Source organism: Hemibagrus wyckioides, linkage group LG22 (genome assembly GCF_019097595.1).
Source record: "Hemibagrus wyckioides isolate EC202008001 linkage group LG22, SWU_Hwy_1.0, whole genome shotgun sequence".
NCBI lineage: Eukaryota > Metazoa > Chordata > Actinopteri > Siluriformes > Bagridae > Hemibagrus > Hemibagrus wyckioides.
The window spans coordinates 8,630,287-8,654,047 of record NC_080731.1 but is presented as its reverse complement, the minus strand read 5'-3'; the positions used below and the strand labels follow the sequence as shown (position 1 = coordinate 8,654,047).

Here is a 23,761-nt window from a genome sequence, read left to right as displayed (position 1 = left end):
TCTTTTAACCTTTTACAGGAAAATATATATACAGCATTGTATAAAACATGACTTTATTATACTTTTATGTCTGGGATCTTATTCGCACCACTGAGAATTCTGGACATGTCTTCAGATTGCACATTAAAATTTTAAAGTTGAGTTTAGATTGTGAAATGAAACCGAATTTGGTTCTACAGTTAGAACATGGGGATGTGGTAGCTTTGTGGTAGCTTAGCTTAGTAAGATTTTGAACCACTGATCAGAAGGTTCATAAGGATCAGAAGAAGATGCCACTGCTGGGCCTCTGAGCAAGGCCCTTAACCCTCAGTTGCCCAGCTGTATAAAATGAGATAAAAATGTAAGTCAATCTGGATCTGCCGAAATATAAATGCAAATTTGAATGCATGGTTTGAATTCAACAATTCATGTCAAATTCAGTTCATGAAATTCTATTTACCTCACATGTAAAATTGAAACATCAATTTTGTCTAGAATTGACCGGACATTATCTCACTCAGTGAATTTGATGCTCTTGCATTGGAATGTACTGGGCATAAATTGAATTGAACTTAAATTTGATTATATTAAATTTTGAAATTGAATTGAAATTAAACATCAAAACATGATGTACAGTTTTATTATAAGGCCAGCTAAGACCAGTCCATTTTTGTGATTGCAGAAATTCGTGCAAATCTCAGCGGTTTTTCAAAAAATTGCAGCAGATTTTCTGCAGATTTTGGGCTGAGATGCTTGATGTGACATCGTCACATTGCACAATCAACCGAACATGACTAGAGCTATCACAGAAAGTAAATAATAAATGTGTCTTCACTGCTAGGAGTTAAAAAGAAGAATCCTCTGCTTGCAGTTCCACTAATTAAATTCATTTTCCAAAAAAATAAAAACAAGTTATATCACGACTTTTGAAAAAAGGCACAGCAAATTCAATCATTTTCGGCTGCAACGATCACAAAACACTCTCTGAAGTCCTGCAGGGACTAGAAGACACTGTTCCATGCTTATGCTTTTTAATTTTAAACCCTAAAATATATTAACCAAACCTGCCAAACATTAAGCTGATATTTTGTGATAATATTAGAAGTGGACCATACACAGCTCCTTGGATTCGGTATCTTTTTGAGTTCTCTCTTACGGTATCATTCTCTAGCTCGCATGAATATCAAGGGACTCAAATAGAAGCCATCCCAGGCCTGACGAGCTAGCTGTCCACAGCCATTTCAATTCTGAAGGGACCGTGTGATAGCGATCGTGCTAACTGGTGTGTGACAGGAGCACTGGACCATCCAAAGCAATTACAGCAGCTGGTGTCGCTGGTCCATTCCACTCTGTAATGAACTCGGACCAGAAATTGGATTTGTCTAAAATATATACAGTTGAGTGAATGCCTGTGGAATCTCCAGCCTAGGGGGAGGATTTTAGCGGCTTTAATACGGCTGAATATTAACTGATGAAAAACAAGTATAGTAATATTTAATTCAATTTGGTTTTATTTCTATAACACTTTTAACAATAAATATAGTCACTCAGAAGTTGGAAAGAAAGCAGGGATGAGTCCTGGACATAAATTATATTTGGGAAGTGTAGACCTTCAGGGCAGAAAGTGAGTCGTTAATGCAGAAGCTCCAAGCAGAGACATGAGGGATGAGGAATAATATTCCTAAAAAGTAGGATGTTGGAGTTTTTGTATGAGGTTGAATAATCATCTAACAGAAGTGGATTATGTATGTAAAGGCTCGTCCTGGAGGATTTACAGGATTCGGAAGCCAAAACAGATTAGTCAGGTTTATGCTAACCGTGTGGAGCGGTATAAGACATTTAAATACATTAACCGCACACATTATTGGCAGTGTTTTTTGGCACATCACACACATTTTCATACAGCAGTCACACTGATACAGCAGTTAACAGTAGCAGCGAGTGAATTTTGTGGTAGAAAATGCTGTACGTTTTAAACCAGACATGTTCAAAGTATACGTTGATATTCATTGTATACGTCTTTTTAAACACTTTATTTATTTTATTTTATTTATTTTAATTATGTTTATATTTGTTATGCTTCAATAATCCACCAAAATTTAAAAATCTAAAGCAAATTTAAAAAATATACACTGCACCTGGAAATTATTTTTATTCCATTTTACATTTATTGAAATTATTATTATTATTATTATTATTATTTTTCCAAATTATTATTAGAATTCTTTCTTAATTAAAATTATAATAACTTATTTTTTTAAATTATATGTTTATATTTGTTATGCTTCAATAATCCACCAAAATGTAAAAATATACACTGCACCTGGAAATTATTTTTATTCCATTTTACATTTACTGAAAAAAAATATTTTATTTTTTTCCCTAATTATTATTAGAATTACTACTTCTTTCTTAATTAAAATTATAATAACTTATTTTTTTTAATTATATGTTTATATTTGTTATCCTTCAATAATCCACCAAAATTTAAAAATATACACTGCACCTGGAAATTATTTTTATTCCATTTTACATTTATTGAAAAAAAATATTTTATTTTTTTCCCTAATTATTATTAGAATCACTACTTCTTTCTTAATTAAAATTATAATTACTCCTTTTTTATTATTATTATTATTGTATTATTTATTATGGGATATTTCTTCTTCTTTTTATTATTATTATTTTTTTATTTTTTTTATTTTGTATTTTTCCTCTAATAGAAAGTCATGATAAATGCACTTTTGTGTCATGTCTTAACTCCTACAGTCTTTTACTCTCTGACTGTAATAGAGTTTCATCGCTCTCATCGATCGTAATGGATGTGTCTGTCATTATACTTGCATTATTAATCATTAATCATTAATTAATTATTTGTCTAAATTTTAATTCTTACAGTAAAATTTCAACTATATATCCTAACCAACTCTTTTTGTGAAAACATGAATAAAAAGAGCTAACCAGGCTTTGTCCAATCTAAAATCATTTTTCAGAACAAACTGCGGATTCCCAAATTTTCGTATGTGTGTTTTATATGTAATCTCTCAGGCGGGTCAACCACACAAATATATATATATAGTAAAAGAGATCTCTAGTAGCCAATAACTCTCTCTGAATTGCATCTGTGACACCATATTTATCCAGTCTGTCAGCACTATTATATTTTATGGTGTACTAGTTTTGCGTTTCTCTTTTTTTCTGGGGCTCACAGTGAAGCTGGTGAAACAAGGCCTTAAACTTAAAACAAATTGCGAGCTCTAGCTGATGCCAGAAACTCTGTAAACAATGCACAATGAAACATGATTCCCAGGCGCGGCATTCTCAAGTGTTGTAGGAACGAGAAATCTTATAGTAGCGCTCAGTTTTAAGTGAAGGAAGGAAGGAAGGAAGGAAGGAAGTGTGGAGAAAAAAACTGTAGCTGTAAAACTTTTTCAAGGTGTTAACAAGCCATCTATATATGTATTAGTTTCATGTAGTAGCTTGTAAAGGTGATTGAAAAAACAGAAAACTGTAAACAAAATCCTATTCGAATAGGCCCACACGTACTATTTATAGTGTGGAGTTGGTGGGAGATAAAGTGACAGTTGTTAAATTAAGAAGCAGGGTAACTCAAAACCTATCATAAATATACAATGTGGATTTATTTTGAATTATTTTACCCCTCAAACCCTGATGAACCACAGAAAGACCCTGTTCTAAACCTCTAATCCATTTACCACCATTTGCCAGCATTGTATGTTAATGAATTAATGTGGGAGATCATGGTGGCTTAGTGATTAGCAATTTACCGGTTCAGTTCCTGCCTCCATCCTGTGTATGTGGAGTTTACAGGTTCTCCCCAAATTTCAAGGGTTTCCTCCAGGTACTCCGGTTTCCTCCCCATTCCAAAGACATGTGTTGTAGATTGATTGATATCTTTAAATTGTCTGTGTGTGTGTGTGTGTGTGTGTGATGGTGCCCTATGATGGGTGTCCAGGGTGACCCCTACCTTGTACCTCAAGACCCCTAATATAGACTCCAGGCTCCTCATGACTCTGTGTAGGATAAACGGTATGATAAATGGATGGAATTATTCGCTAATATTTTTATAACAAATGTGAGAATCCTATTTCTCTTTTTCACGCATTTAAGAGCTAGCAACATCAGGAAAAACGCAATTAAGCTTTTGATTATAGTTGCTGCTAGGAGCGAGGTAATTTAAGGTTAGATCTCAGTAGGTCATCTCCCTTATCGAGGCAAAATCTGGGCTAATTTAGCTTCTAGTCAGCACTTTCTCTATTAGATCAGCTAGACGTCTCACTGTGTGGTTCGATGCGGTCCGTGTGAAAAGAAGGTACTGTAATTGGGCCATGTGTGTGTGTGTGTTTGTGTGCATTTTATAGAGCTTGGGTTTCACAGAAAGGTCATCTTTTGTTCCAATTCGCACTGGCATGTAGTCTAAGTCACGCTACTGAAAGTTCTCACCAAGGCTTATCAAACAGAGTTTATCCCTGAATAGACGCCGCTCGGATTCTCAATGGCATATTTGACCCTTTCCTCTGCAGGTTGCCATGACTCCTGTTCCTCATGCCAAGGGGCGGGTCCTCAGGACTGTCTGTCATGCGCTGACCCGTCCCATCTGCTGAAGGACGGCTTTTGTGTTGCAGAGTGTGGGCCGGGCTTCTACATCAGTCAAGGCCGCTGTTATGGTAAGCAACTGTACAGCTGACTTATTCACTTATTATTGTGCAAATTTCAGACTCAACACAGGTATTATTAATTCTGTCAGCAAAATGAAAAAACAGAGCATAGTCAGGTTTTAGTGTCTCTTCAAGCATTGGCTGAAGAAATGAATTAATCTTCTGTCATAATATTGCAAATTTATGAATCTACAGTTTCTTTAAAGCATCCTGAACAGAACAAAAAATCAACAGAGTTTGCAATTTTTTTGATTTCTCAGCAATTTGGCAAACGCTAACAATGTTTTATTTCATTAAATAAAGACACGTTGTAGGGAAACAATCTGTTAGCACGTTCACCTCACACCTCCAGCGTCCTGGGTTCGAGTCTCGCTCCCACTCACTGTGTGTGAGGAGTTTGCATGTTCTCCCCGTGCTTGGTGGGTTTCCTCCGGGTGCTCCGGTTTCCTCCCACAGTCCAAAGACATGCTACTAGGCTGATTGGAGTCGCTACATCGCCCGTTGTGTGTGTGTGTGCCCTGCAATGGGTTGGCACTCCATCCAGGGTGTGTCCTGCCTCGATGCCCGTTGACACCTAAGATAGGCACAGGCTCCCAATGAAATGAAAGACACATCGTACTTTTCATTTGTTTATAGCTATGCCTAATGTTGTGGAATGTCACTGAAACTTACTTCACATTAGCGGTTCTAGCAGCTATAAACACTCATACCCTCACCAACCAAGTTAAAACAAAACACCTGCAGCTTGTCATGTCATTGAGAAATCCCCAAACCCTCCATACTGAAGACTTTCCTATGTCTAAAGAAATAAAGTCACATCTGAGTGTACCTCTGACACCGGAGACTACTTTCAAAAATGCTACATAAACATTTCCTCACAGAAAAAAAATAAACTTCACCATATCAGCAATTATACACTTAAAGAAACAATCTGTTTTTGTGAACCATCCTCCAAACAGTCCCCTGTGAATTAGCTGTTACTATAAAAGATAAATGCGAATGAAGGCATTAATACAGACCGGCTGTTTGCATTTCAGCTGAAAATACTCTCTGAGCTGCTGTTATTGGAAATAATTAATTAAAATAAAGATTCAGATAAATCTGATTAAAATCTGAACTTTATAAACACCATCACAGCCTCCCATATATAATAAAAACGAAGTATACAACATTTTTAGATCACATTTATTACTGAAAAAAAGCCACTGATTTTTTGAAAATAAAATACAAAACATGTAGCCTGCCACTAAGCACCCAGGCATATGTTTAGTGTTGCTAGTGGCTCAGAATTCCACAGGGGGCTTAGTTTCAATCATCTGTGGCAAATAGTAGGTGCACAGACATGCAGGAGGGTCTGCGAAGAAGCTTCAGGCTGCGGCATGACAACAAAATCATGAACGTCAGCTTAAAGACTAATCGTCAGCTCGGATGTTGTCGAATTCGAGGAGGTTCAGCCGGCTCACTCGATAACTGCTGTTGCTGTTTTGTGTTGAAGGATGTCACGCTTGTCTGCTCACGTCGCCAAACATACCTTGTTTAAACACGCTGTCTTCGAAAGCTGTGAAATGTGAAGTGTTAGCTCTGTTACTTCTGCATTGCCATCCCATTCTCGATATGAATAAACAAGTTCCGTTTAAATCAGCTTACTTTATTTGTGCCTTATGATGTAGAATGTGACCCATCCTGCATCACCTGTAAGCCTGATAACCCCAGCTGCTTGAGCTGCCCCAGTGGCTATGCACTGCATCATGGGAAATGTGTTTCCGATTGCCCGGATCAGCATTACAAAGACAGACACGGCCGTTGTCAATGTAAGTATCAAGTCAAAAGGCATCCACAGTAACATCAGTGTGGATGTGTAGGTTATTCTTGTAAAGGCAATCAAGCTGTGTAGATTTTCTTTCCTCAAAGTGCCACCCACAGATATATTTTGTTTCATTATTACATTTTTCACATTATGGGTATTGTTTTTTAGATTACCTTGAGCTGGAAATTACTAAAAGTAATTTATAAAGTTTCTTATTACACAATTACAGAATGGTATATACTGAGCACAGATTAAAAAAATGCATTTTTTGGCTATTTTATTATCGTGTGACTTTTTGGTCTACTCTTACGGATTTTTGTCATGTCCCTCAGTGTGTCACAGCTCATGTGCATCCTGCTCCGGACCCTCAGCAGCCCAGTGCTCTTCATGCCCCGGCTCTCTCCTTCTGCACCGTGGCGAGTGCGTGGAGTCGTGTGGAGAGGGTTTGTTCAACAGAGATGGACGCTGTTACAGTAAGAGCTCATTTTCTACCCTCGGCTACACGATATTCAATGAATAATAATAATTTTACACTCAGAGTATTGACTCGAGCTTGGATACATCGCAAGGGAGTAATATTTCCCTTGTGGACCTTCAAGGTCACCAGGCAGAGCACATGTTATGTAATCCATTGTTGCAAGTTATTATGAAACTTGCCTTTTTTTTTTTTTGCAAGTACAAATGCTTCATCGTCAAGGCCAGGCATGCAATGCAGACTACTCTTTTTTAAAGTGTCATGACTCTGAGGATACTTTATGAGCAGTTTTCGAGCAGAGATTACAGCAGAGTGCAGATGGCGAACATAAACACAAGTTATGACGCCACTGGGTTGTGTATGAACTGAATTCAAAGTAACAGATATTAGTGGCCCAGCTGGGAGCTAAGCCAGAGATCAAGAGCCAAGGATGCAGAGATGTGTCTGTTACAGAAGCCGATCCATTTTTCTGCTCTATCTTCTTTCTCACTATTACTCTCTCTCTTCCTCCCACCACATTTCTCATTCTTACTTCCCCTGCTTTGTTTCCTTCTTTTCTGGTCATCCATCTTTCTCTCTATTACTTGCTTTCTCTCTCTGCAGGTTGCCACGTATCTTGTCGGGCTTGTGTAGGTCCCGATTCCTCAGACTGTCTACGGTGTGTAAAGCCAGAGGAAGTGCTGCAGCCTCAGAATGCACATGTTTCTAATGGCATGTGTTTATCGTCCTGTTTGTCACAGCATTACCTCGACTCAGATCTCATCTGCAGAGGCAAGTACACCAAGCCAAGGCCTTCATTTCCTGTATGATTCTCACAGGGGATGCTGGGATTACTCAGTTAGAATAAACAGGGAGCATGTGAGGTTTTGGTAGATTGATCATTGTTATTATTATGCTTTTGTTAAATTAGTGACTTTTAAATAATTGTATTGATCAACAGAAGCTCTAATATGAAAGTGTGTCACTATTGCTGTTTAGTCAAAGCCCTTTTCTGTGGCTTTTGAATCTGCTATATTAAAGGTACGGTCTCTCTGGACCGGCATAGGGTTGAGACCTGCTGGGAAAAGAATTACTGCCAAATTGTGGCTCTGTTTTATTATTCCAGTTTCTAGATGAAGTTGAAATGTAATTAATTGTGGTTGGCCTCCTGAGAGAAAAAAAGTTTGCAGTTGATATATGAAACCTACGATCTTCACTTTGTAACTAATCACCTAAGGTGACAGGATGCACATGCTGGAGAACCATGGTTCAGAAATGGGTCCCTGTAGTCTAGAAACCTGCATAGAGGAAAAAACTGCCTCAGGGTGGTTCACAGAAATATCTGTACAGAGAAATTAATGGCGCAGAAACTCAAATGGGAATGGAAAACTTACAAGGAAGTACTGCGAATATAAATATTAAGTTAATCGGTTTAGGAGTTGAGACCAGATGAAGGTCATGTTGGTGGCTGGGGGGGTTTAATGGTGGTGAAGAGGGGTAGATATAGATGTCGTGGATAGAAGCTTGGTATGACCAAAGGTCAATGAAAAGGGGGATGAATACAAGGGTATAGCAGTAGCACTTTCCATGTGTAAGTTCATCTTTTGCTATGAACAGGTCATTCAGACTTATTCCTTGTGTTTAAGTTCCTAATGAGGCTTCTAATGGGTTCCAGGATGTCACTGGTAGAAACTTAAATAAAGAGAATATAGATATAGAGATATATGAAGGACCGTTTTGAAGCACAGTACCTCAAGAGGTCTTTCAGTGGTTAACATTTCTAGCTTCATAATAGGGTTTGACTTGGAGCCTTTTTAGTTATGTGGTTATACATAAAATTTAAGGCTAGATAGAAGAATTTTAGAATTTATATTGGTAGATTGCTGTATTTTCTTGAAGATTGTGGAATTCAACATCACTATTAGATCATTGCAAAGGACACAAAAAGTCTAGTGGTGAAGAGCTGTAGGGCGACAGCTTGCTGTAAGCAGGATGTTTGGAGGAAAAGTACAAAAATTTCCTTCCATCTGCGAGCCTAAAAGTGGGAGAATAATAGGATAGAGCTGCTTTGCTGACTAAGGACCAGTGTGAATTGCAATCACTGAAAGACCAAAGGAGTCAAAGGGGGTTCCAGTAGACTGATTCCATCCCAGTTTATAATTTGTAGATTCCTTTCATATCTACGTGGCAATTTGCCGTTGACAAGCCTTCCTCCTAAACCCAAACTCCCTACCATCTTTGTTGAAACTACTCCTACCTTACGAACTGTTTTTAAGCAGCCTTATTCTAGCTGGGAACAGAGCTTATTTCAGGGTCAGATCTTTTGTTATAGTTTTTCTAATCTTTAAAATGATCTGAAGCCAGAAGCAGCTTCTAACATTAGTGCAAAGTGCAGTATTACAATATATCTACCTGCCCAAGGCCCGAAAATTGGACAGAAAACCAAGACCTTGCTTCTTCTGTTTACTATATGGAACCCACCTTTTCCATTATTGATCCTTTAAAACTACAGTTTTTTAATTGTATTGTTTAGCAAAAAGATATCCTTAAGGTTGGTTGTAGGATTCTTCACTGAGAAATAGTTTGCCCGGGGGTATTTCTGCATCGCCTAGACTTCCAGGATAGTCTCTGATGTTCTAGAAACCTGAGTGGTGCAAGTTACCAAAGAGTCATAGAAGGTTTTCTCTCACACACACACCTCCATCAGACACAAAGGGTCTGGAATGCACTGCTCACTGAAACGTTATTGTAATTCATGACAAATCCAGTGCTAAGATTTGACTGAAATAGGATGTTTGGGATTCTGGTAGCAAAACACTTGGCACCTGATGTCACCATTCAAACATGCAGCTTCCTAATTCTTTCATAATATCTCGGATATCCTGGATAAATTCCCTGCCTAGTATCTTAACCGGTCTGTGTGATGTACAAGGCTTTAGCACACTCCGGTGCACATCAACAACTGCAATATTGTAGGTTGTGGAAATTCAGCTTCGGGCTACTATCAGTGTGTCCACTGTCAGGGCTCTCACTAAGCAAATGATGTGTCCCCTTGACATCAATGGCATCCTTTGTGTTAAGCCTGCATGCTCAGACAAATCTTGAGCGTACTCCAGGCTACCGGCTGAGCGGTATATATGGGGGTACATATTTGTGAGTGTTTGTTTTGTCTGTGTATGTGTGCCGGCTGATCGGATGTCAGGGTGAGGAGGTTCCAGTGTGTACAGTAAAATCCCTTTCTTTTTCCAGTTCCGTAGATGATGTATGTATTTTTTATTTATATATTTTTTTTTTCAATGCCAAAATGATGCACACAATAGGTTAAAATGTAGTTTAATATTCATGCCTGATATTACCACATGAAATCATTTGAGATTCAATTATTTGTCCTCCAGCAGATTTCTTCTGTTCCAATTTATTACAAATCAGTTACGAGTAAAAGATCTCCACTTCCTGCCGCTGCGAATTATCAATTTCATTTCTTTTCCGTCTTTGTTTTAATCAATGGTTCAAATGTCCTGAAAATGTAGAATGATCAATAGGTGAAGCAAAGCAGAGAAATGAATCAGAATCAGGCAAGAAAAGTGTGTTACCTACATCTTCCTATCCTCAGTGTGAAGAACACGGTTTGACAATGGTTGGTATTTAATTTGCTTGCTGTTCTTCTTGAGGGCATAAACTCAATTACAGTTATAGATAGATTCTTTCTGCTGGCTGACAGTGAGAGCTGTGCAAAGGTTGGATAATACACCAAAATGAATAACTCTGTGTGTGTGTGTGTGTGAGGGCTGAATAGAAAATGTGACATTTCGCTTGGTAAAGCCAAAAGGTTTTCTTTAAGTATTTAGCAACATTAACAGACTTTTCAATAGGAGACTCCCATATGAGAGGATATGTGTTTATCAGTGACAAGATGTAGCATGTGTTTGCCGTTTTTGGGGTTTGTTTTTTTCTGAATCGTGTTCCCCTTCAAGCACTTTTCCAAATGGAGTCAGAGCTTGTTGTCGAGTGCCCTTTATGTAATGGCGTGATATATTGTCAGTAATGGGCATGGGCCAGGCTTAGAGCTGGCTTTTTTTTTTTGCATGTTTGTGTCTGCAAAAGTCTGCATTCTCAATAGTTTTTGGCTGAAAAACAGTATTGTACAGTTTATTAATTTATAAATAAATCAAAGATCTTAATGTGATCAGATGTGAGTGTCTTCCACATAGACGAAAGAACAGACAATACATTTCGTCACGACACTTTCTATTTTCAGACCTGATTTGAGGAAAGTAATGTGAACATGCAAGTCTCTAGAGAATATATATATATATATATATATATATATATATATATATATATATATATATATATATATATATATATGTATATGTATATACAACAGCGTGGATTGCTCGAGATGTCATTCTGTTAAAACTGACATTAATTAATCAATTAAAAGTTGCAGTAGGAATAACACACTTAATTACCAACAGTAACTGGCTGCATTTATTGTCTTCCTGTAACAGCGAGTCCCATCATGTTTTATTCCTTACTTTATACCACACACAGAAAAGCAGGTGTACTTTTGTAAAGTTCTCTTTTTCTTATTTAATTTGACCAGCTTGTGAAAATGAAAGAACATCTGTGAAAGCAAGCGTAACAATTTGTGTCGCTTTAAATGAAACGTCTTCTTCATCTTGTCCTAAGTGTATACAAACTTTTGCACTCGACTCGGTCCAGTGTGATAGTTTAGTTCTAATCTCTGTTTTGTACTTTTGCTCTAAAATCAGCAGTGTTTCCTTCACACTTAAGCATTTGTTCACAAGAATCTCGTTTTCCTTTCAGAATGCCATGCGTCATGTTCACACTGTACAGCAGGAAACGCCTACAGCTGTACTTCTTGCCTTCAATCCAATGTCCTCTACAATGGACAATGCCTCAATCAATGTCCTCATGGCTTCTATGTCCAGGATCGAACCTGCCATGGTAAGCACAGTCCTTGTCATCTCTCTCTGACTTTTTTTTTTTTTTTTGCTAGGAAAATCATTTCTTACTTCCAAGTTCCAAATAAGCTTTAGAAGATAAATTATCCTATACCTTTTTTAAGAGTTACCCAGAAAACTTTCTGTTATGAGAAAAGAAATGAACATGAATCAATATGACTACGAAGACACTGACAGCTTTAATAGCAATATATGTGGCAGAGTATTGCCTTTTTTTGTCAGTAAGATTCATTATAACATACAGGGGGGGTGTATTAAAGCTTTTCAGTAACACATGCCAGTAATGGGCTGTAATTCCTGACGCGAATCCGGCTCCCTGTATCGCTTTTTGGCTCTGCACTTTAAACATCGTTTAAGAGTCTGTTGGATTCCACGCTGCAGGCACTTTAAGATGAAGTACAAGCCAAGAAGAATCCCACGTACTTAAAGTTAATGGCAACATAATTCCTTGTTGGCCGCCTTTTCAAGATAAACTATTAAATATGTTGAGCCAGTGCTAGATAGTGAATGGTTTCGGTATCAGGCTCATTTAGGAAGGCTAATTGAGTGCGCTAACCTCTTTTCAGTTGGACGACCCAAGGTGATTGTGTATCAGACTGCCACATTTTGAATTATTTGCTTGGCGTTAGTGATTTAAAAGAAAAATCCGTGGCAGTGTTATGTTCCACGAGGCATTTCGCCGGCAACGGCTGAGTCCATTTTTCCCAACTGCGAATCAATACACAGTTCTTCTGACCGATCGCTTTGATACTATGATAGAACAGTGGTCTAAAGGGAGTGGTCTTTTTCAGGATGACCCCACCCCATCCAGAGGTCATGAGAGTTCACTATGAAGTTTAATGACTATAGGAATGATTGACACACACTCGAGGTCACACTGGAATGCAGGATTTGGGACAACTCAGAAGGGCTTTTTTATGCATTTATTTATTTATTTTCTGGGAAAACCTTATGCACTTCAGTCCACTTCACCTCTTGATTTCCACATCTGTGCCTCTTCATTCCTTTATCTATTACGTTCCTGATCATCTCTAATCTAATATACTATGTTGATATTTTATTGTTTAAAGTAATGAAGCAACTTGATTCATTTTATGTACAAATCATGACTTCGGCCCGATCCTGATTATTTTTACGCCTTTGAGTTGGGAAAGCATTCGTCCCTCCATCCTAGATTCTCGATTCTTAATGCAGTCTCAAGAACGAGTGATGGAATGTTAGTAGGATTTGTATTGAATTATTATTTTATTCAGTGTATTTTTAAAGGTAGTTCTAGCATACAGTTTAGTCACAAGATGAACTAAACTTGGTGTTGGACACACCAATTTGACTTGTTTTTGTGGCAGAAACTAGATGTTGTTGTTGTTGTTGTTTCGGCTGCTCCCTGTTTGGGGTCGTCACAGAGGATCATTTCGTCCGTATGTTATGATTTGGCAACGGTTTTATGCCAGATGCCCTTCCTGACGCAACCTTTCCATTTTATCCAGGCTTGGGTCCGGCACTGAGAGTTAAGTCTTCAGTGGCCGGGTTAGCAACCGTCCCGGCCATGTCAATGAGCGCATGGGATCCTGCTGCTTCAATAACTAGATAAATTGATGGTGATAATAGTTAAAATAGATATATGAAGGTGTTGTGCTTGTTTTTTCAGCTTGCCACCCAACATGTAAGGAGTGTTCTGGTCCTTCTCAAGCTGACTGCACCGTCTGCCCACCTCACGCCAGCCTCCATAACGGCTACTGCCGGACCAGCTGCCCTGAGGGACAGTACCTAAATGCTGTGGGCTACTGTAGTGGTGAGTAGGTTATATTAATAATACGCATAGTTAAAAGTTGCATTGGTTAGGTCAGCAAGGTAAAAGAAACATGCAGTTCCTGTCACATGACCTTCGAATTTATCCATAAATAATGTGCTCATAATAGAGATGATGATGTATTTAGGATTTTGTATTAGGAAGTAAAGCTTTTCCTTTACAACCCATTCTTTTCTCTTTTCTTGGTTGATGCAATATGGTTAAAGATTCCTGATACCACATAAAGGTCGCTGTGTCTCGGGTCTTGTGTAAGGTTGTGCCTCAACAAGCATGGAGATATGAATAAGAGAATCATAATTGGACAATAAATAGAAAAAAGAAAAGGAATGATAACAAGTCTGAACACAGACAAAAAAAAAATAACAAAAAAGAGATGATCAACTACTCTGCAAAGGATTGTCTTGTTTGTTGCATTCCTGATAAATCTTGGAAAATTCCAGCGAGACCTCTAACTAGCATGAGATCCGAATGCATTGTGTCTTTTTTACCGGGAAACTGATGCTAGCTGTCATTGATTTAGCAAATAATCAGCATGTTCCTCAGAAGAGCTACATTTTCCTTAATACATTCTAAGCTAGTAAGACTTTTGCATGGATGTAAACAAATGGATTAATATATACATGTTTTAATTATTCCACCGTTAGAGATAAAAAGGGCTTTTTCTGGCTTCACAACCTCTCTTCAGCTCAGCTCATTTATTAAGGGATGCCTGGTGGGACTTTTCAGAGAGGCACTTTTCATCTCGCTCATAATCAGATGTTCTCATCTCCAATTCTAAGATAATGTCTTACACAAGCTGTATAAATACATTTTTAATAATAGATCAGACATTTTACGTTTAGCTCAGAGCTTTCTGCATGTCCTCGCCATCTCGGGCAATGTGTCTTCTGGTTTCTGTGTGCATTTACCACAGATCAGAATATGTGAACATGGTTTCCTGACAGGAAACAAAAAAAAAAAAAGAATTACAATCCTAATAGAGGTCTAAAGGAAGTTGTAGGATGATTTAATTTTTATTTGAATTGTTTTTACATTTAAAATGCGTGACTAAAATTAGTGCCGTAAAACTAACCGTAAAGTTTTTTAGATGAAACATAAGTGCATGTTTTATTGGACTAATATTGTAAAAGGTTTCTCATAACTCCTGTTCATGAAGACTTTCTGGCATCCATGCATGATTAATAAGTAACTGAGACACCTCTATGTTTACTCTAGGCTGCTGATAACCGAAATTTGGTCTCATCCCTCGAAGCCAAAATTCCGGGGATTTCTGAGCTTTTCTCACAAAATACCTTTAACTGTGGAAATTATACAAGAAAATTTTTTGGTCTGCCCCAACAACTAGCCTTAAACGTCCATTATAGGTGGAGCAAACAGGTTTCTGACTCTCTTCTCAGTACATAAAATTTTACTGTGCAAAGCACACTATAGGAGCAGAAGATAGACATCAGTGTAAAAAGCGCTGAAGTATTCCTTTAAGAGGATTAAAGCTGTTTTAGGACACTGGACAAGGACAAAAGAGATTTTGAAGGTTTCATCATCCTGTCAGTTCTGATCTCGGCTGTTAATCCATTTTAATCCGTAATCCATTTTATTCATTTTAATGGAAGGAAGAGAGAATACACCCAAGATTTAAGCCCACAATCATCTGGTTCATAACCTTCTGGCCTCCTTTCTCTCAGATTGAGACATTCTGTCTCTCCTGGTATATATATATATATATATATATATATACACTATATTGCCAAAAGTATTCGCTCACCCATCCAAATAATCAGAATCAGGTGTTCCAATCACTTCCATGGCCACAGGTGTATAAAATCAAGCACCTAGGCATGCAGACTGTTTTTACAAACATTTGTGAAAGAATGGGTCGCTCTCAGGAGCTCAGTGAATTCCAGCGTGGAACTGTGATAGGATGCCACCTGTGCAACAAATCCAGTCGTGAAATTTCCTCACTCCTAAATATTCCACAGTCAACTGTCAGCTGTATTATAAGAACGTGGAAGTGTTTGGGAACGACAGCAACTCAGCCACGAAGTGGTAGGCCACGTAAACTGACGGAGCGGGGTCAGCGGATGCTGAGGCGCATAGTGCGAAGAGGTCGCCAACTTTCTGCAGAGTCAATCGCTACAGACCTCCAAACTTCATGTGGTCTTCAGATTAGCTCAAGAACAGTGCGCAGAGAGCTTCAAGGAATGGGTTTCCATGGCCGAGCAGCTGCATCCAAGCCATACATCACCAAGTGCAATGCAAAGCGTCGGATGCGGAGCCTCTGGACTCTAGAGCAGTGGAGACGCATTCTCTGGAGTGACGAATCGCGCTTCTCCATCTGGCAATCTGATGGATGAGTCTGGGTTTGGCGGTTGCCAGGAGAACGGTACTTGTCTGACTGCATTGTGCCAAGTGTAAAGTTTGGTGGAGGGGGGATTATGGTGTGGGGTTGTTTTTCAGGAGCTGGGCTTGGCCCCTTAGTTCCAGTGAAAGGAACTCTGAATGCTTCAGCATACCAAGACATTTTGGACAATTCCATGCTCCCAACTTTGTGGGAACAGTTTGGAGCTGGCCCCTTCCTCTTCCAACATGACTGTGCACCAGTGCACAAAGCAAGGTCCATAAAGACATGGATGACAGAGTCTGGTGTGGATGAACTTGACTTGAGTCAACTTGAGTCCTGACCTCAACCCAATAGAACACCTTTGGGATGAATTAGAGCGGAGACTGAGAGCCAGGGCTTCTCGTCCAACATCAGTGTGTGACCTCACAAATGCGCTTCTGGAAGAATGGTCAAAAATTCCCATAAACACACTCCTAAACCTTGTGGACAGCCTTCCCAGAAGAGTTGAAGCTGTTATAGCTGCAAAGGGTGGACCGACGTCATATTGAACCCTATGGATTAGGAATGGGATGTCACTTAAGTTCATATGTGAGTCAGGGCAGGTGAGCAAATACTTTTGGCAATATAGTATATATATATATATATATACATACCTATACACCTTTTGTCACATAACATAATAACATAAAATCTAAACATTATCAGCAGTCTTTTTTAGAAGATCAGAGGATATTGTGTCTGGCATTGTTTTGGCAGTGACTCTAAAGCTAATTAGGTGATCTAGTTGCAAGGTGACATTGCTAGACTGGCATTATAGTAAACAACAGGAAGAAGGTGGCTGTTTAATATTTAAAAGGATGTGGTCTGAAGGGTTTATGTGCCATAAATACTTTCCTGCAGTTTCTGAGTGACCTCCACTCAACCCTTTTACTCTCATCATATAACAATGCTAAAGAATTATAAAACATTCATGTGCTTGGGTCTATTGTGTGCATAGTGTATTCATGTAGATTCTTTTAGTAGTACTACAAATATTTATACGAATATTTATGCACTGTACTATATCCTGTCAGTATCCAGTTCTCTCTCTCCCTCTCTCTCTCTCTCTCTCTCCCTCTCTCTCTTACTCACATACACAAAAACACACTTATTGAACAGCTCTTTTAATATTTCTATGTGTTTGTTCTCTTTTACACACACACACACATTCCGAATCACTGTAATACAGCCACACTCCTGCTATCAGTGGCTGAGGGCTTGCCTTCTTTCCCCTAATCAGATAAGAAACCAGGGTTAAGGTGAAGGTATGAAAAGATGAAAAGATTGTCTTTGTTCTCTGAGCACCCTCTGTGGGCATGGTAATGGCTTACTGTGGCTGTGACTGATGGTGCTATGATTTTTTTTTATTTACACACACTTCCATTCAGGTTAGATTCTCAGTAGATATCCCCAGTTCAAAGCTATAACCTGATACTTGCATGGGTAAGTGAAAAAATAATAAGCAGCATGTACTAATCATGTACCCATTCTTCTCCCTTGCAGAGTGTCGGGAGGGCTGTCAGCGGTGTACAGCAGACCTGCAGCTCGGCTCTGGGACTGTGTGTTTGTGGTGTAAAGGTTCTCGGATGCTGCTGCTGGGAGATCACTGTGTGCAGCATTGTCCACCGGGACACTACAAATACCATGGAGCCTGCAAGAGTGAGTTTTGCTTTTATCCGAAGTAAGGCAGAATCCAACCAGCACAGAACTGAGAATGAAAAGCACTGTTCAAAGGTCCAAGTGTACCTTGCTGTATCTCTGGTGAGATTTAAACTCACATTAGAACTTCTGTTCACTGTGCAAGCACAGGACTGTAAATTATTGAGATTACACTGTCATAGTCTCAAAGATAGGAAGTCTGGACACAGAAGAGCACACACAGAAACACTGGTCATAGTGAGGCCAAAACACTGAAGCCCTCACTATAAAGAAGCCCATACAGAGAAAGCCTGCTGAATAGAGGCCCAGACACAGAAACTCTTCCATATAGAGGCCCAAATACAAACAAATGCTGGCCAAGGATGCGACTAAACACAGATGCCATAAAAATAAAAGCTGAACAGAAAGATAACCAAATAGAATAAACTTGGCTACCCAGAGCCCCAAAGAAACAGAAAGCATAGCCACAGAGAGCTCCAAACATACAAAGGACCAAAGTTAGAAATAAAGGCCATTCACAGGCACAAACACAGAAACCCTGGCCATACAAAAGCCCAAACACATAACCCCTACTGACAAAGTGGCCCAAATACAGAAACACTGGCAACAGAGATGCCTAAACTTTGTAACTATGTAGAAATCCTGAAATGTGGTCACATCGATCCACTGAATATAAATTGAGTAGTGATGGATTAGAGCATGTACCACACTGAAGGAGTGCAATGGAACATCATAATACAGCTTAGACCTAACCCAGTGTGAGATAAAACTGAAAAATGTTGAGAGAAGTAATTGAAACAATCTATTTCTCAATCAAGATTCAGCTTTTCAATAAATAGCTGCTGCTTTTTTTGAAACAGCATTATCGCCTCAGCTGATAACCGGCACTACGTCTTCAGCAAGCAGCTGCACTCCTCTCTAATGTGAGAGTGCACATACGAAGAATTCCTGAATGAAACAACCTTGTCTCATGAATATATATAGCCTTGCCAAGTCTAAGGCATTGTGCTTGGTGTATGTTTTCTAAAGCCTTCAATAAATTTGTCCTACATTTTCCTTGCGTGCATTTTCTTGCGTGTATTTGACTGAAATTCTATAAAGAAAACCTCCAAGCTATCAGTTGCCAGGCTGCAGCAGTCTCTCAGCCTTGAAAATGCCACTGATTATCCAGACTGACTTACGTAACTATTACACTGCACGAGGAACAGAGCAGCGTTGAGAACTCCTCACCGGTATTCCTGTTCATTAGTGAAGCCGAGTGGCCCGCATCTGGCTTTCACGTTTGCAGTTATTTATTTGGCAGATGCTTTTATCCAGAGCAGTTAGGCAGAATCCTGGACAAGCAACAGAGGTGTTAAATGAGCTGACAGGATATTAATGCAGCAACACTCAATTTCTGTCAACAAGGAAGAGCTAGGATGAACCCCAGGGTTGGAGAAATTGCTTGTACTCATGCATGCTGTAAACACTAGTCACAAATCTGTCATTAATTTCCAGATTTTGTTTTTTAAATATCTGATTTTCTCAGTGTTTAGTTAAGGTCAGTTGCTAGACGATTGCTGAAATCATTCCATCACTGAACAGCTATCAGTCTGTATCGGCATGTGCTAACATTGGGACTTACTGATGATAGGGATGATAAGGAAAACACTATACCTGGCAGCCAGAACTTATCACCAGAAACAAGAGTCGGAGAAATATCGTACCTTACCTTTAAAATCTAGTGCTGATCATACTGTCTGTATTTCCCAGAATGCCATTCATCCTGTGCAGACTGCAGTGGAGAAGGACCTCTGTCTTGTACTTCCTGTTCGGCCCCTGATGTTCTTGCCCCGTCTGGTATGTGCACATCTCGATGCCCCATTGGATACTATGCTGATGAAAACCAAGTGTGTCAAAGTAAGTAAACATTTATTTATAATTACATATTTTAATTGTTGCCCAGTATTAAAGCTTATTGTATAATACTGCTCTGTGTGTGTGTGTGTGTGTATTTCACAGCATGTGACCGCCAGTGTCGGAGCTGTGAGATGGCAGGAGTGTGTACGTCCTGCAGAGACCCGGCGAAGGTTCTACTGTTCGGCGAGTGTCAGTATGAGAGCTGTGCCCAGCAGTACTACCTCAACACCAGCACACACACCTGCAGGGGTGAGAGCATGTCCAATTCCACGATGATGTAGCACATATTAAAATGTTAATTCAAATCCATTTGCATTTTCAACTGTGTGGTTTAGTCGTAATGTAAAATACATAAAAGAGATAAAGCTATCTTGGATGTGTGTGTGAAGCTTTCATGCACTTGCATTTGAATAGTGTCCTTCTGATCAATAGTGCTGTGACTCATACCCAGAGAAAAATTTCATTTAATCTCACCACTAATACAAAGCTAGAACCTTCTGTATACTTGGCATCTGTCTTCCATCATGTACTGCTGCCTGTATAATACATTTTTTGGATGTTGGATGGGCCCTGCGATGGACTGGCGACCTGTCCAGGGTGTACCCCTGCCTTTCACCCTACATGTGCTGGGATAGGCTCCAGAAGACCCCCGTGACCCTAATTAGGAATAAGCGGGTATAGACAATGGATGGATGGATGTTGGATGTGCACATGTCATGGAATACAGTAATTCCCCTCATTCATATATTGCGGTCCTGGAATATCACAGATTTTTATTTGGAGCATAACTAATATTTTTTTGCGGATTTTTCCGGTATATCGGGCTATCAACAAACCTTATAGTGAATTGTTTTTATGTTGTAATAAGGTAATTTATTAATAAAAATATCATTATTAATTACAAAATATGAACATTAGTTCAAATAAAGTAGAATGTTAATAATATATAAAATACTGTACAGCGTATTTACTTAAGAGACAAAGAACATGTAGCGTTGTTTAGGAAAGCGGGGATGCTGAAAATCAAAATACAGCACGCCTGGAGGAACAAGTCTGGCCAATCAGAATGCCCCACTCATTTAATCACGGTTGTGATTGGCTGCTGGCTATGCGTGCAGTTGGGGAAAGGGAAGCAGAATTCCCTTTTACTGTGGGATTACTGTACCACTAATCAATGTTCACTTTTTACATACATTCACAACAATTACATATCCAGCTACTATACACCTTTAAAAAAACAAAACAAGAGCACATGGAAAACAAACAATTGTTGAGAAGTCCAGTTCATTTACCACATTTTCATATGCTGCCAAAAATTATTCCATTTTTTTAAATTATTATTATTATTTCTCCCTCACCGCACAGTCTCTCCAACATGCTCTCATATGAAGCAATTTCAATCATCCCATCAATCTTTCAGATCTGAGGTTTGGGGTCATTTCCATTTGCGTAAAATCATCCTGGTAGGGTACCACTGACCAATCTCCAGGAAGACATGGTCGTGGTTCCACGTGTAAATTAGAACTCAACCACTCCTCAAGTACTCTTCAAGTACTAAAGAACATTCCCAATTCCTATGTAGACAAGTACCGCCACTCAGAATTTCTAAGTCTATAAACTGTGTAGCATTCATAACACCTTTCTAGCATACTGGCCAAGAGAAAAGTACGACATTATCCAGATGATTGTGTGGTGATTACATTTGTGTCTGACTGACACAATATTTTGATTAGTGTCAGAGATTGCTGCTGCTGCTGCTACAGTAAAAGCCATTAGCAAAGGATGTGGTGGCAATGACGAAACGTAAACAAAATGCTCAGGAACAAGAGAAAAAATTCTTATTACCTCAAGCTCAAATTGAAGAATATTTCTCTTTATGCAGCCCCATTTTACGCATGAGCTCTGATAGCTCCGACTGATGACATGGCACTGATGACATAGTAATTATCTTTAATCACAGGTCATGTTAGAGGATCTTCATAATATAATCTGACATGAAGAGACAAATTATTACACAGTCACCTCACAGTCATGAATATTAGATATGATCTCAGTGTAGAAAGTAATAAGACTATAAGTAATAAGAGCAGATAGATAGATAGATAGATAGATAGATAGATAGATAGATAGATAGATAGATAGATAGATAGATAGATAGATAGAAAGACGGACGGCCGGATGGACAGACAGACAGACAGACAGATAGATAGATAGATAGATAGATAGATAGATAGATAGATAGATAGATAGATAGATGGACGGACGGACGGACGGACGGACGGACGGACGGATAGACGGACGGACGGACGGATAGACGGACGGACGGACGGACGGACGGACGGACGGACAGACAGACAGACAGACAGACAGACAGACAGATAGATAGATAGATAGATAGATAGATAGATAGATAGATGGATGGACGGACGGACGGACGGACGGACAGACAGATAGATAGATAGAAGGACGGGCGGACGGACGGACGGACGGACAGACAGACAGACAGACAGATAGATAGATAGATAGATAGATAGATGGAAAGACGGGCGGACGGATAGATAGATAGATAGATAGATAGATAGATAGATAGATAGATAGATAGATAGATAGATAGATAGATAGATAGAAAGACGGACGGTCGGATGGACAGACAGACAGATAGATAGATAGATAGATAGATAGATAGATAGATAGATAGATAGATAGATAGATAGATAGACGGACAGACGGACGGACAGACAGATAGATAGATAGATAGATAGATAGATAGATAGATAGATAGATAGATAGATAGATAGATAGATGGAAAGACGGGCGGACGGATAGATAGATAGATAGATAGATAGATAGATAGATAGATAGATAGATAGATAGATAGATAGATAGATAGATACACTATATTGCCAAAAGTATTCGCTCACCTGCCTTGAGTCGCATATGAACTTAAGTGACATCCCATTCCTAATCCATAGGGTTCAATATGACGTCGGTCCACCCTTTGCAGCTATAACAGCTTCAACTCTTCTGGGAAGGCTGTCCACAAGGTTTAGGAGTGTGTTTATGGGAATTTTTGACCATTCTTCCAGAAGCGCATTTGTGAGGTCACACACTGATGTTGGACGAGAAGCCCTGGCTCTCAGTCTCCGCTCTAATTCATCCCAAAGGTGTTCTATCGGGTTGAGGTCAGGACTCTGTGCAGGCCAGTCAAGTTCATCCACACCAGACTCTGTCATCCATGTCTTTATGGACCTTGCTTTGGTCACTGGTGCACAGTCATGTTGGAAGAGGAAGGGGCCAGCTCCAAACTGTTCCCACAAAGTTGGGAGCATGGAATTGTCCAAAATGTCTTGGTATGCTGAAGCATTCAGAGTTCCTTTCACTGGAACTAAGGGGCCAAGACCAGCTCCTGAAAAACAACCCCACACCATAATCCACCCTCCACCAAACTTTACACTTGGCACAATGCAGTCAGACAAGTACCGTTCTCCTGGCAACCGCCAAACCCAGACTCGTCCATCAGATTGCCAGATGGAGAAGCGCGATTCGTCACTCCAGAGAACGCGTCTCCACTGCTCTAGAGTCCAGTGGCGACGTGCTTTACACCACTGCATCCGACGCTTTGCATTGCACTTGGTGATGTATGGCTTGGATGCAGCTGCTCGGCCATGGAAACCCATTCCATGAAGCTCTCTGCGCACTGTTCTTGAGCTAATCTGAAGGCCACATGAAGTTTGGAGGTCTGTAGCGATTGACTCTGCAGAAAGTTGGCGCCTCTTCGCACTATGCGCCTCAGCATCCGCTGACCCCGCTCCGTCAGTTTACGTGGCCTACCACTTCGTGGCTGAGTTGCTGTCATTCCCAAACACTTCCACGTTCTTATAATACAGCTGACAGTTGACTGTGGAATATTTAGGAGCGAGGAAATTTCACGACTGGATTTGTTGCACAGGTGGCATCCTATCACAGTTCCACACTGGAATTCACTGAGCTCCTGAGAGCGACCCATTCTTTCACAAATGTTTGTAAAAACAGTCTGCATGCCTAGGTGCTTGATTTTATACACCTGTGGCCATGGAAGTGATTGGAACACCTGATTCTGATTATTTGGA

General features: G+C 39.5%; 1 protein-coding gene across 2 annotated transcripts in view; it reads left to right on the top strand.

The window, feature by feature from the left end:
• fras1 (Fraser extracellular matrix complex subunit 1) overlaps nucleotides 1-23,761 on the top strand; it is a 137,144-nt gene that overhangs the window by 51,888 nt on the left and 61,495 nt on the right. For both annotated transcript variants that reach the window (XM_058374626.1, XM_058374625.1), the window contains exons 15-23: nucleotides 4,524-4,667; nucleotides 6,329-6,469; nucleotides 6,798-6,938; nucleotides 7,544-7,711; nucleotides 11,750-11,890; nucleotides 13,556-13,699; nucleotides 17,598-17,753; nucleotides 19,506-19,652; nucleotides 19,755-19,901. In XM_058374626.1, the coding sequence (XP_058230609.1) occupies nucleotides 4,524-4,667; nucleotides 6,329-6,469; nucleotides 6,798-6,938; nucleotides 7,544-7,711; nucleotides 11,750-11,890; nucleotides 13,556-13,699; nucleotides 17,598-17,753; nucleotides 19,506-19,652; nucleotides 19,755-19,901 (1,329 nt within the window). The remainder of the gene's footprint in view (nucleotides 1-4,523; nucleotides 4,668-6,328; nucleotides 6,470-6,797; nucleotides 6,939-7,543; nucleotides 7,712-11,749; nucleotides 11,891-13,555; nucleotides 13,700-17,597; nucleotides 17,754-19,505; nucleotides 19,653-19,754; nucleotides 19,902-23,761) is intronic.